This window comes from Vipera ursinii (assembly GCF_947247035.1).
Source record: "Vipera ursinii genome assembly, chromosome: Z".
NCBI classification, from domain to species: domain Eukaryota; kingdom Metazoa; phylum Chordata; class Lepidosauria; order Squamata; family Viperidae; genus Vipera; species Vipera ursinii.
In genome coordinates this window covers 85,044,491-85,058,849 of record NC_139517.1, presented here as the reverse complement: position 1 = coordinate 85,058,849, position 14,359 = coordinate 85,044,491, and the positions used below count along the sequence as shown (strand labels likewise).

General features: G+C 36.6%; 1 protein-coding gene across 1 annotated transcript; it reads right to left on the bottom strand.

The window, feature by feature from the left end:
• Positions 1-26: 26 nt before the first annotated feature.
• Positions 27-6,199, bottom strand: PP2D1 (protein phosphatase 2C like domain containing 1; the record flags this gene model as incomplete). The annotated part of the gene is made up of 2 exons (XM_083377586.1): positions 27-907; positions 4,777-6,199. The coding sequence occupies 2 exons, from the start codon at positions 6,197-6,199 to the stop codon at positions 27-29; spliced, it is 2,304 nt and encodes a 767-aa protein (XP_083233712.1).
• Between the last annotated feature and the right edge of the window lie 8,160 nt (positions 6,200-14,359).

Sequence of the window (14,359 nt, the reverse complement as noted above, 5' to 3'; positions counted from 1 at the left end):
TGTTTTTCCCCATTAGCACATCAGCACTAAATAAAAGGCATGGTATCACATCCATTTAAGAGAGCTAGCAGTACAGAAACATTATTTCTAGAACCTGCTTTAAGAGCAGCTTTTACTAAGTGCTTAGTAATATATTTTGCTGCAAGATTATAAAATGTTGTAGAATCTATTTCTGAATCTTCAGATATCTGTAAAAATTCATGACACTCAGATACCAGGTCCTCTGAATTTTTGTTATTTTCTTTTGCACTTACTTCAGTGTCTGGTGGAGTGCTCTCTCTTGAAGATGTAGCAATGTTAACTGGTGCTTCTAAAGAATTTTCTGATAGTTTCTTTTCTGTAGAGATACTACAACTTCTTGAGGGGACTACTCTTTCTTGTTCTGTACTATTGTTAGTTGGGAGCTTTAACTGAAAATTTGGTTCAGTTTCCTCTTTATTGCCTAAATCTGATTCAGGAAAAAAATCACGATTCATATACCATGAATAGAATTGATGTTCCAAAGATAACTTTGAAGCTTTGGGAATGCAACTTTTCATCAATTGGGCACGTTGATACTTTGCCAAATAAGTAGAAAACAAAGTTATTGTTAATAGCACAACCTCACTTTTATCTAAAACTTCCCAAAGTCCATTAGTTGCTATAATAAGAAATTGACATGAGTTATCAACAGAGAAAGAGATTGTATTTGGTACAGGAATAACTGTTTTCTTCATCTTTGGGTTTCCATGATGGCCAAGGCCACGAGTATTTTTTATTAGTCCTTCTATTAGACCTTTAGGCTCATTACTGCTGATAGATCCACCATTCTGAAGAACGCGTCTCCTTTCCTCTCTACAGTATGTGGAGTGTTCTTTAGTAAGCCAATAGCTCTTTCCATTTTTGCATAAAACTGCATGAACATTACCTAAAATTTTAAAAAAAATTGTATAATTTTGAAGACATATACAAGAGATTTTGGGTTCAAGTATTATTTGTGCTGTATCGGTTATTGCTTTTCCATATCTAGATAAGCCCTAGTTTTTGATGTAGCAGTATGGATGTGTAACAATCTGAATACAGTATTATAATACTAAAGTTAATGTGTTTTTGAGTGTGTATATCTTGTATAGTAGTACCCTCATGGTTCCTAGTCACATTCTGATTTTTAAAAACTATTCAAGGTATTTTCTAAAAGTTCACTACACATTACAAAAATGTTGCTGTGAAAAACAGGGTAATGCAAAGGGTCTTTGTTTCAATGAGGAAATGTGGTTAACAGGACTTAAACAAATATAGGGCCACTAAAAGGAGAGTGAAGTATCAATATGCTTCAGCAAATCCCTGAAGCGTATAAATATAAAGGAACATAAGACTATGGTGGCTGACAGTACAATAAATCTACATTTTAAAAAAAAATATTAGCCTGATTAATGCCTGATAGTTTTTAAAAGCCAGCAAGCACTGGGAAGAAAGTGTTCCCAGTTTTGTAAAGAAAGTGTAAAGTTGATAACTTGGCAACTTTAAAATGTGTGGACTTCAGCACCCAAAATTCCAGGTGGGTGTGGAAATCCATATGTCTTAAAGTTGCCAAGTGTGACAAACAAAACAGAATAGCCTTTCACATATTCATGTCTCAGATATTTTGGAACTGCAACTTCCAAACTCTCAGCAGTTTAGGTAACATAGTTGATGGTATCTGGGTGTGGAAACCTTGACTTCCTTAGTATAACTACTAAGGTTATTGTGTACTATGAAATTCTCTGCTCTGAAACAGCACTTTTTGGGTAGGATGAGCAGGCATTATTATTAGTAATACCACGTAATGCTTATCTGACTAGAGTTTCTCTCTCAAATAGTACTTTACCTCAAATAACAAAAACTGCATAAACTGAAAAAAATGGCTTTGTTTTGAATCCAGGACAACATTGCATTCCAGAGGTTTTATTGAACTATTGAAGCTCAAAAGAAATAAAACCTAGAGTGTTTTGATTGTGCTATGCTTTGATCAAAATAAGATCTCAAAGAATCCCACAGTGATTTTACAAGATGAGCCAGAGATGGCTGATATCTGCCACCTGCTTTCCTTTATCACCTATTTCTCTTCAACAATTTGCAGTTCAGTATATCCCACCAGTCTGCCTGCCCACCCACCTGACTTTCCCAGCCACCTTGTAGATATACTGACCCATGCACCAGTTATTCATTATGACATATAGAACAGGATAAATCTTAACATGCTTTATTCTAATCCGCCCTTTCTGATTTTCCCAGTCCTTCCTCTTTGCATCTGCTGTCCTTTTTTTTTACTCATCCCAGCCACAAACCACTTATGCTGGGAACAGCTGTTTTTTGCTCTTATGTACAAACCAAAACACCCAGACCCAAACAACTTTAAAACAACTTTTCTGGGCACAGAATGGCTCCTGCAAGTAATTTCTCAAAGGTCCTTTTTCAAGGGGCAACTGGACTTTTTTGTTTTTCTTTAAAGATATTTCGCTTCTCATCCAAGAAGCTTCTTCAGTGAAACATCTTCAAAGAAAAACAAAGTCCTGTTGCCTCTTGAAAAGTACCTTTGACACAACCATGTCCTGGATGAGTGAGAATCTCCATAAACATCTGGCAAGAAATGTATAGAAATCCTTACTGAAAACTTTGCTGGTGCTTAATACAGTAGTAAAAAATATTCAAAGTCCAATGGATCCCAGGGGTTAAAACCAGCAATTTTTCAACAAAGTATACTCAGAACCTAGTGGGTAGGGTCAATTATATCCCAATTTTTAAGTTTTTAACATTACATGGCATTTATTAATTTATTATTATAACATTTACACTAATCCAATGACTTGGTGGCAGGATGTCAAAGCTCTACGATTGCAAGAGTAATTGTTATTAGTTGCGAAGTCGTGTCCAACCCATCGCAACCCATGGACAACGTTCCTCCAGGCCTTCCTATTCTCTACCATCTTTTGAAGTCCATTTAAGCTCATGCCTACTACTTCAGTGACTCCATCCAGCCACCTCATTCTCTGTCATCCCGTTCTTCTCTTGCCCTTCATCTTTCCCAGCATTAGGCTCTTCTCCAGTGAGTCCTTCCTTCTCATTAGGTGGCCAAAGGATCTGGCCTTAAAGAGCAGTCAGGGTTGATCTCTAGGACTGACCGGTTTGATTGCCTTGCAGTCCAGGGGACTCGCATGAGTAATAGATGGTATATATAGCAGGCCGCCAATTTAATAATCCAAGTAAGCAAGATGGGAAATTTCTGGCTGATACTTCAATTAGACCTTGGAGTGGATGCCTTTTCTACCAGAGATTTGCCTACATTCACATTCAAGTTCAAATCTTTATTTAAACTTTCCTAAGTTTTACTGCTTAAAATTCTGTTTATATCCTGGGCGGGTTTTTTTTTTTAAAAATACCTACATATGGCAGGATCCTATTGCTGTGTCTACTTCCATTTTTTAAAAAGATCTTTTCCCCAAATTCCTATTGTATGATAGATCAATTTTCCAAAAAAGACCTTTGGCTAATACACTGCCAGTCTGGATGAAGGCAATACGATTTGTTACAGGTAGTCCTCTGCTTGCAACCACAATTGGGATTTGAATTTCCATCACTTAAGTAATGTACTCACTTAGTAATGGCAGTCCTGGCGCATCCTGTTGGTATTGTTGGCTGAATTCCATGAATTAGCCCAGTTCATTCCAATCCCAAGCCTTGTTATGGCAAGGGACTGTCTCCTCTTCAACTCTCCCATCCACCTATCTCCTCCCCCCCCATCTCTTTCCTTTTGGCCACCCTGCATCCTGCCTTGCTGTGCAGCAAACAGTCCCGCAACCATGTGGCTCTGGTGCGGCTTGCCACTTTGTTGGTCAAGAGCTTCTTGGTGTACCATAGCTCTAGGGCTGCCAGAAGCCCCAAAGGTACAGCCCACCAGGAAACCTCAGCCACTGAGCCAGTTCTAGCCACAATAATGCTCATCACATGCTCTATGTGGACCCTGCCTCCCTATGTTCATCTGGCCTTTGTCAGCTTCTGTTCCTGCTACTGACAAGGTGTGCCTGCCCTGACCCTTCACAAGGCAGCTATTGGCCACATGAAGCCATCTTCTCTGGGTCCCATAAGGAAACTGCCACATGCAGCTTTGAGATGAAAATCTCATGTGGACAGCAGCTGTCTTGTGATGGGCCAGGTCAGCACTGGAAGTAAGAAAATGGCAAAGGTCAGCTAGGGCAATAGAGGTCACAGATTGCAGTGGGCCAAAAGGACACAGGTGGGGGAGATAGGCAGGTGGGGGGAGTTGAAGGGCTTATGGTACAGGTGGATTGCCATGCACTTAAATTTTGATCATGTGATCATAGTGTGCTGCATAACAGCCATAACTTTGGGGACTGGTCCTCCATTTAGCACCAACCTAATTTTGAACAGTCATAGAATAAATGGTTGTATGTCAAGGACAACCTGTACAATTTAATTGGGATCACTCATAATTCAAGTTATGATCTGCTCAGGTAAATCAACAGTACCAACCAGAGTTAGTTGTCGTATTATATAATTGAAATGAACTAACAATATATTTAGAAAAAGATACCTTCATAGATTATAAAATATAAATTATTAGGAAAATTCTGCTGAAAAATTCAGAATTGCACAATCTATACAATAAACAACTATTCCAGGTCTATTCTTAGAATAATTCTAGAATTCAGTGGCTAACAGTTGTGTACCACCCAGAGAAACAAAATGCAAGAATGGGAGAGAAACATAATAACCTGAATTTTATGATTTTATACATACCAATGTTAGCAATATGCATTACTCCAGCAATTTCATCTGAATTCTCATTGTTTTCAATCCAACCTGCTTCCTCCATGTCATCTTTACTATTTGCCGGATGCTCGTTATCTTCTGACTCTGTGGTGCTTTTTTTCATTCCATCATTTATACTTTCAAGCAGTTCTCGAGGATGTCCTGTGAGACAACTTGTCTCTTCTGTGTTGTTCTGTCCCTTTCCATGACTGATTCTTGTAAATGGCTCTTGGTGCAGTTCTGTTTCAGAGCCTTTCTCTTGTTCTGTGTTGTTCTGTTCTTCTCCATCGCTTATTCTTCCAAGTGGTTTCTCTTTCTGCTGTTCCATAATTTTGTCTACTTCTTGTTCTATGATACTTATCATCATTCTATTTGTTTTAGGTAGCCCCTTCTCATGTTGCATGAAGTTCTGCTCCTTATTATCATTTATTGTTTCTACTATTTCTTCCCCTTTTTTTTCTTCTTGGTTTTGTTTTATGTTGCTTGGCATTTCTACTAAACATATGGCAGTTGTACAGCTACTCCAGCAAACTTTGGAAATTTCACCTCGTCCAAGACGTAAAAGTCTATCCATTCTCCAAAAAGCTTTTACAAATGCTCTGTGAATCCATTCATATTTATTTGGTTGTGAGTTTTGGCTTCTGGCTTTTGCAACAGCAAATACTTGCTCTTTTAATTCATAATCTTCTTTAAAAATAGTGCAAAAAGAATGAAGCATGTTTTTTTCAGCATCACTAATCTTATAAGAGGAATCATTACGAGAAAGCTGGTCAAGAAGTAGAAGAGGAAGTTCATCTGAAGTTAACTGAGCAGCAGAAATTCCATTATTTCCATCAAAGAGTCCAAATAAGCAAGTATCTTTCCTGTGACCATAATTATCTAGTACAATAAATACGTCTTCCATTTCTGTGTGCCAAACAGCATTTTTATCTTGACAAATTGCTATGGCTTTAATCAGTGAATTGCTTACTTCTTTAATATACACCGAACTTTGAACAATGTTATTGACGCAAAAGTATGGAGAAACTTTGATGCACTCCTTAAGAAGATCAATGGAACAACCAATCTTTTCTATCTCTCGTTCAGGATACTGAGCAGTTTTTTGCAATCTTAAAATGAGTTGCTTTCTCCGAAGGATAATTTTTTTTATATCTATAGGCTCCACATATGGCCACTTATAATGCAGTACAGCTTGAGCTTGGTGAACCTTTTTGTGATGAAAAAGTTGGCTGATGTATACCATTTCTTCACAAATAGAACATGGAATACTAATATCTAAACTTTCAATTTTCTTGAAATCAGTGATAAACACCTTTGCTAAATCCTGTTCCTTTTTGCAGGATTCAGAATTCTGTAGTTCTTGTTCCTCTTCAATAGTTCCAAAGTTTTGTAGCTCTGTTCGGTATGTCATTCTGGGGGTGGGGGGAATAAATAAAATATATTCAATAATTATTAAACAAATCTAAAAAAACACAGGCCTGTATCCAAGAAGTCTCAAAAGTAGTTTTGAAATATAGGGAAGTTTCAAAGAAGTCTGATATAGATAAAAGCAAGGAAGAAATTAACTATTGAAAGGTGCTGGGGATCCCCTCTAAATCTTAAATTTATTTCCTCATAGGTAAAAACAGCCATTTAGATTACAGCTCCTATTTTGTATATCTATTGTGGATCCCGAGGTAATTATGAATAGCTGTTTCTACTTTTTTATTACTTATAGTGAATTGTCATTGCATACTGCAAAGTATAACTTTACAAACATTTGCTGAAGAATGGATCTCATGTGTTGAAATAATGTATATGAAATGCCTGGGGATGGTTTGACCATATTGACCCTGTTGAAGTGGACAAGGTCCTAGATGCTGTCAGTGCCACCACCTGTCAGATCCTGTCCCTTCTGGATGGGTGAAAGCTTCCAGGATGGTGACTGGCAGGTGGGTCCATGCAGTAATTAACACATCACTAGAGGAGGGAACATTTCTGGAGGCTTTTAAGGAGGCCCTGGTTCACCCACTCCTTAAAAAAAACATTACTGGATCACACATTGGACAATTTTTGTCTAGTTTCCAATCTTCCCTTTTGGGGAAAGATTTTTTAAAAGGTGGTAGCATGGCAGCTTCAGAGGGTCCTGGATGATATGGATTATCTGGACCCTTTCAGTCAGGCCGAGTTATGGGACAGAAACAGCATTGGTCATGCTGGAACTCTATAATGAACTCCTCTCTGAAGCTAAGATACCAGATTTGTGGTCGGAAGCACTTATTACCCTGATACCAAAGGAAGAAACAGAAATACAGAAAATAAAGAAACTATTGACCAATTTCCTTGCTGAATATGGACTATAAAATATTTGCATCAAACATGGCTGAAAGGCTTAAAAAGTTCCTAAATGAATTTATACGTATGGATCAAAATGGGTTCCTGCCCAAAAGACAGATTAGAGACAATATGCAAATTATATTAAACATATTAGAATATTATGAAACACATCCCAAAAAACAGATGGCATTGATGTTTTTGGATGCGCAGAAAGCATTTGACAATGTGAATTGGCAATTCATGATAAGACAACTACAGATTATGGATTTTGGGGAGAAATTTATAAATGTAATTAAAGCAATTTACAATAAGCAAATAGCCAAAATAATGATTAATGGAGATGTGACTGAAAAGATTAATATTATGAAGGGAACAAGGCAGGGATGCACTTTATCCCCATTATTGTTTGTATTGACAGTAGAGATACTAATTAGAACTATAAGACAGAATAAGGATATAAAAGGTATGAAAGTTAAGAGAGAAGAATATAAGCTACAAGCTTTTGCAGATGATTTAGTATTTATCTTGGAGGAGCCACTAGAGACAGGACCTGTATTAATAGAACAAATAGAAAAATATGGTGAAGTAGCAGGTTTGAAGATTACTAAAGATAAAACAAAAATGTTAGTGAAAAATATTACTGAAAAACAAAAAAAAAGAATTGATGGGAAATTTAGAGATACAGATTGTAAAGAAGGTAAAATATCTGGGAATTCACCTGACAGCAAGATGTACAACAATTAAAGAAGGTAACTAATACAAATTGAAAAGACAAATCAAAGTAGATTTGGATAAATGGAAAAAGGTACAACTATCATTAATGGGCAGGATTGCAATAATCAAAATGAATATATTACCACGATTGTTGTTTTTGTTTTCAACAATAACAATAAGATTGGAAAAGAAATATTTTGAGGGGCTAAATAAAATAATTTTGAAATATATTTGGCAGGGGAAAAGGCAAGGATTAATGTAAAAATGTTACAGGATGCAAGACTCAGAGGTGGGTTTAGCTTACCTAACTGGGAATTATATTACCAGGCTGCAGTAATGTCATGGATGAGAGAATGGATTTTACTGAGGAATACTAGATTATTGACATTAGAAGGACATGATTTACAGTTGGGATGGCATTCATTCATATGGTATGGGAAAAATAGAATACACAGCTATTTCCAGAGACATTATATCAGGAATTCTTTATTGATGGTTTGGGAGAAAATAAAGAGGAAGCATTACTTGAGGATTCCAGATTGGCTCTCAACGATGGAAGCGTTAATATACCCCAATATGTTTAACATGGGAAACATAAGATATAAAGACCTACTAACAGATACGGGGAAGCTGAAAACCAAACAACAATTAGAGGAACAAGGAATAAAGATGGATTGGTACATGAGAATGCAAATACAATCTAGATATGAAAAAGATGCTAAAATAGATGCTTTTAATTTGGGGAGACCACAGATGAAATACTTATGGGAACTGAAGAAAAATGGATTAAAAATGTATAGCTACTTATTATATAGGGAATTAGAGGAGGAGCAAGTTAAGGAGTCAATGATAAAATGGTCAAGAAATTTTGGATATACGATTGAATTAGATAGATGGCAGCAATTGGGGGAAAGAAACTATAAACTGACAATGGCGACAGAACGCTCAGAATGGAGTTCCATCACCTTTTTTGGATGGAACCTTGTAGGGTAGGCAAGGCAGGTTGTATGACATGTGAGTTCTGGCACCTTTTTCTTTTACAAAAAAAGCACTGGCGACAGCGTATAAAGAAAATATGTACAAGATGTTCTACAGATGGCATATGTCTCCAGAAAAACTAGCTAAAATGTTTAAGGACAGATCTATGAAATGTTGGAAATGCCATCAAATACCAGGCTCTTTCTATCATATGTGGTGGACGTGTGCAGAAGCTAAAACCTATTGGAATATAATCAAATCATGGATAGAAAAGATGATACAACAACGTATAGAATTAAGACCAGAAATATTCCTGTTGGGTATTTTACCAGAGAAATATAGCAAAGAGAACACATATTTGATTATTCATATAACCACTGCAGCTAGGATAGTGTTTGCACAAAACTGGAAGGCACTGAAAGCTCCTCCAGAAGAAGAGGTGATCAGGAAAGCAATGGAATGTGCGGAAATGAATAGATTAACAATGATAATTAAAGATAAGACAGAATCAGAGTATTATGAAATTTTGGGGAAATTTTATGAGTGGGTGAAAAAGAATATGCTTAAAAGACAGCTAACACTAATTTAGATGGAAGAAAAATGAGGAGATAAGGATATTATCATACCTAATATAGACATTGAAAATCCAAGGAGAGGAGCTGCTCGGACATCACCCCTGAATTGTATTGGAAGAGGAATGGGAGGGAAGAAAGGAGAGGAGAGAGGGAAGAGAGTAGAGGAGGGGGTAGGAAGGTTGGAGGGAAAGAGGAGGAACGGGAGGGGGGTGGTGAGGGAAAGGAGAGGAGAGGAAGAAGAGGGAAGTAGGAAAGAAAGGAGAAAGGGAGAAAAAGTAGAGAAGAGGGAAGAGAGAGAAGGAGGGTGGATACAGTGAAAGGGGAAATGGACGAGCAGCACCCAAACGTACGTGTATGTATACTGCTCAAAAAAATAAAGGGAACACAAGATAAGACATCCTACTATTAAATACAGTACATTGTGTTCCCTTTATTTTTTTTTTTGAGCAGTATATTTATGTATGTCGATATATTTGTTGACTTGTTTGTGGAAGAAATGGGAAAATAAAATTACACACACATACACACACACACGGCTTTGACTGAACAAGACTGGCAAGATCAAATAGCTTTGGATACATGGAACGCTGAAATCTGGGATTTTGTCATCTCTGACTCTGGATGGTGTAGCACTACTGCAGAAATATCTGGTCTGCAACTTGGGGGTTCTTCTGTACTCACAATTCCTGCTTGAAGTGCAGTGGCACTCATGGCTAGGACAGCCTTTGCACAACTTTGGATTTTGTGCCAGTTGTTGCCTTTCATGGATCAGGAGTCTCTGCGCTCAATTGTTCAGGCCCTAGTCATCTCACTGGTGTGTGTGTGTGTGTGTATTTTATGTACAATGTGCAATTTATTGAAATTAACTCTTAAGGTTAAAATGAGATTATGACTTTCAAAATTTGTTCCATCCTACAGTTTCCAATATTGTTAAACTTTGTAACATTGCCACCCTATATTATACAGAAAGAAGATCCAAACTGTTCGATTTCCAGCATTTTGAGGGAAAGGAGCCTCAAAACCTGCTCCTTTCAAATTGGTATAATATACTGGCAATAACATATCTTATAGCAGTTATCTCTAAGTGTAAAGTTTTAGGTTATTTTAATATTCTTTGTTCCATTGAAATTATCACTGTTCCATTCTTATAACTGCATCAAAATTTTATATTAGTTTAATCATGCAGATTTTAATTTGTAAAGGATCTGAATCATATTTCACTATTTCATTATCAATAGGCCTAGTTGGTCAGAGACAAAAATAACAAAAACTTTCCTAAAAGACTAGAAACTTTATATAGAATTTTCCTGAAATAGGAAGGAAATGAAATGATGATTTATGGATTTGAAAATTAAGAAGTATATGGATTAATTGAGGGATGAAGGAACTATAACAGCTAAGAGGGAGGAGAGATAATAAGATTGTAATTATCTGTTCAAAAGAAGGTTAGAAGTCATATTTTCTTTAAATTTAGTTTTGTTCTTGCACTTTTTCTTTCCTTTTTTCTTTTAATTTGTCTTTTGTTTTATGAAAAAAATATTAATAAATATAAATAAAATTATAACAATGGGTCCAGCAAATGTTAATTATAAATGATAAGATTTTCAAATTTAGTCAAATGCCTCAGCATTCCCTTATTCCTCTAATCATCTTCTTGTTATGCTACTTATTTGAATATTGGAATCAGCTAAGTGTAGAAGAGCACCATGTGACAAAAGATTCAAGATATCTTTATTTTGTTCTATTAATAAAAAAATCTTGTAACCTAAACAGATTGTTGTCTCAACTGAGCAAATTTATTTGTATTTTCTTCATAATAAAAACATTCAGTAAAGAAGGAAGAGGAGGGAACTGTGGACACTGTTTTTCTCTATATCACAGATGTTCAGTAAATTGCTTAATAAAAGATAGCCTCTAAAATTGTTGTTTTGGAGGTATATTGACTCAGATATATCAATGTGGTCCCTATGGAATGTCTGCCTCTTTCCCTTCCCATCTAAATAAAGCATGCCTTCAAAAAAAAAAAAGACAAACACTCAATGATTCCGCAACATGGTGTTAATGCAGGACCTTGCATTAATCCATTTAAGCTCCAGATTCACTTGACTGGATGAAACAGCACCTGGTTCCATGTCTACAAATCAGAATTTTTACCCTTTTAAAGTTTGACAATAGGTTGAGATTATTTCAACACCTAATTTACAGCTGGATTACAGATTACAATCAGATTTCTCCTTTGTTATGATGATTATGCTCAAGTGTTATTGGACAACATTTCTCAGCCTAATTTATTTCATATTGTCTTTGTAGGTCTAAATATAAATGATAGGGGAATGGTGAGGCATCATTTATCTTTTTTTTTTATTAAAGAGTTTTACAAAAACAAAATTTTACAATATATCCCCAAATCCCTCCCACCCCAAACCCCCCCACTTCCCCCCCCACTTCCCAGAGCTAAATACAGGATTATAGTTACAATAATCATATTCTAAATAAAAATTATGCATAATATACAATTAACCAAATTCATAATGCGCTTCAACTCTCTTTTAACATAACTACAAACAACGTACCAATAACCATATCTTTTATGAAAATGTTCTAAAATCCCCTAAACTATTCTTAAATTATTTTCAGACATCTGTCTAAAGTAAAAGTCATTAACCAATGATGGCCGATGTGGTTTATACATGATGTTAAAAGAAAAATCTTCATCAGGGTCCAGTCCAAGCCAGGAATAAACAAAATGGAGACTGCTGTAGAAAGATGGTTGTAGTTTATTGAAGAACAGAACCACAAGACATGTGGCTGTGGAGCAGCTGACCATATAGTGCTGAGAGTGGTGGGTTTTTATATCTTCTTGGGCTTTTGTGTTTGGATTCCTGTGCTTTGTTTTTCCTGTGTCATCTACTTTGACCTGAGTCCTTTTTGTATTCTGATGGTGGTAGGGTAATCCTATTATGTCCTAAAGGTCATGTCCTGCTTCCCTGTGGCTGTGGCTGATGGCTATGTCCTGTGTTGGATGAGGGAGGGGTTGCTGGTTCTCTTCCTATCACTCTGCTATTTTTAGCTATCAGTTTTGCTCCAAGGGATTTTGAAAGATCCTGTATTGAATGGGTTTCTGCAGGCAGTATTTGCTCATGAGGGGGGCCTCAGACTTGAATGGGATTATCAAATCTGCATTTCTACAGACCTGGCCTGCTGAGTTTCTGTTTGGGGCTATTAAGAAAAACTGGGCCTGCTTTTCTGCCTTTAAGATCCTTGGGGAAATATAATATTCTGCCTTTTTAATATCCCCCAAAATATTTCCTTCTTCAGGGATAAAAGGATTATCTCCAAATTCTAAATTTATTTTGTCTAAATAAGTATACAAATATATTCAGTTCTTATCTAAGCAGTGGTTATATGTTTTCATTAGTTATGTCACTTGCTAAATTAGAAGCAAGTGACAAGATATGTTTACATATCTCAGCTTCTACAAATGTAAATTCTACAAGTGAATTATTGAGTGAAGAAAATAATTGTTGTAATGCATTGTTTTTATTGCTGCTACTATTAAAGTCTGTTGTAAATCAACTTTCAGTCAATATCGTGTGGTAGCCTTCAGTTATAGTATTTTAAGAGAGAAATGTATTATTGCATGTCACATTCATACTTAGTTCTTTCATATTATCATCTGGTCTTAAAGTATTCCTCAAGCAGGAACTATTTAAATATATTAAATCAAATCAAAGCACTTCAGATGTAGCCACATCATGCATTCATCTAAAGCAGACATGTCAAACTCACGACGTCATGTGATATCATATCACGCAAAGTATCGGAGCTTTTTCACCATTGCTGGCAATGGGGTGGGTGTGGCTTCCCAATGATGTGTCCAGCCCATGGGCCAGCAGTTTGAGACCCCCGATCTAAAGCATGGGTGTCAAACTCGCCACATCACGTGATGTGTTGTGACATATTGCGACTCTTTTTGTATTGCTGGCAATGAGGTAGGTGCGGCTTTGGTATGATGAAACTGGCCCGCGAGCCGGCAGTTTGACACCCTTGAAAAGGTATTACAAAACTGTGTTTTATATTTTCACTTTTTTACCAAACAATTAATAGAATTGATTTTTTATCCACATAATGATTTGGCATTTTTGGTGGATTATTTATGTAATCCCAGCATTTTATCCTAACTGCTGGATATATTCAAAATCTAGGAAGTTTAGGGGGTTTTGTGTGTGTTTTTTAGTTAATTCCTATTTTCTAATTTGTTGCACAACTACTCAATTTGCAATACAATTTATTTATTTTATTTATTAATTTTATTTGTATATCGCCCTTCTCCCGAAGGACTCAGGGCGCTGAACAGGGCAATACATATTAAAAAACAAGATACAAAAATTAAAAAACGATTAAACAATGCCCATGAATAAGTTAACACACATTAAAATAGATTAAAATGAATTAATAAAACCCAACCCCATCCCATCAGGCCAGGCCAGCTTGTTCAAAAAGTTAGGTTTTGAGATCGCACCGGAAGGAGCGGAGGTCAGGCGCCATCCGGAGCTCGACCGGAAGATGATTCCATAAGTCCGGCGCACCCACAGAGAACGCCCTCCCCCTGGGGGCCACCAGTCAACATTCTTTGACCGGTGGCACCCTGAGGAGGCCCTCTCTGTGGGAGCGTACTGGGCGGAGGGAAGTTGACGCCGGCCGCAGGTGCTCCCCAAGGTATTCCGGATCCATGCCATAATCCCTTTGAAGCTTCTTATATTATCTTGTGGTTTTTACTATTCTCAATGCTATGAGTTCTTGAATAAACCTTTGAGAGTTTGAATCCCAGAATTTTACATATTTCATGGAAAAATGATCTAAAATTGGAGATTTATATAATTAGGTAAAATTCACAATCCATATATAGATATCTATACTTCACATGAAAACCATGGGGAGTTCCCATTAGGAAATTGTATTTTTGGATATTTTCAGTGTTTATAATT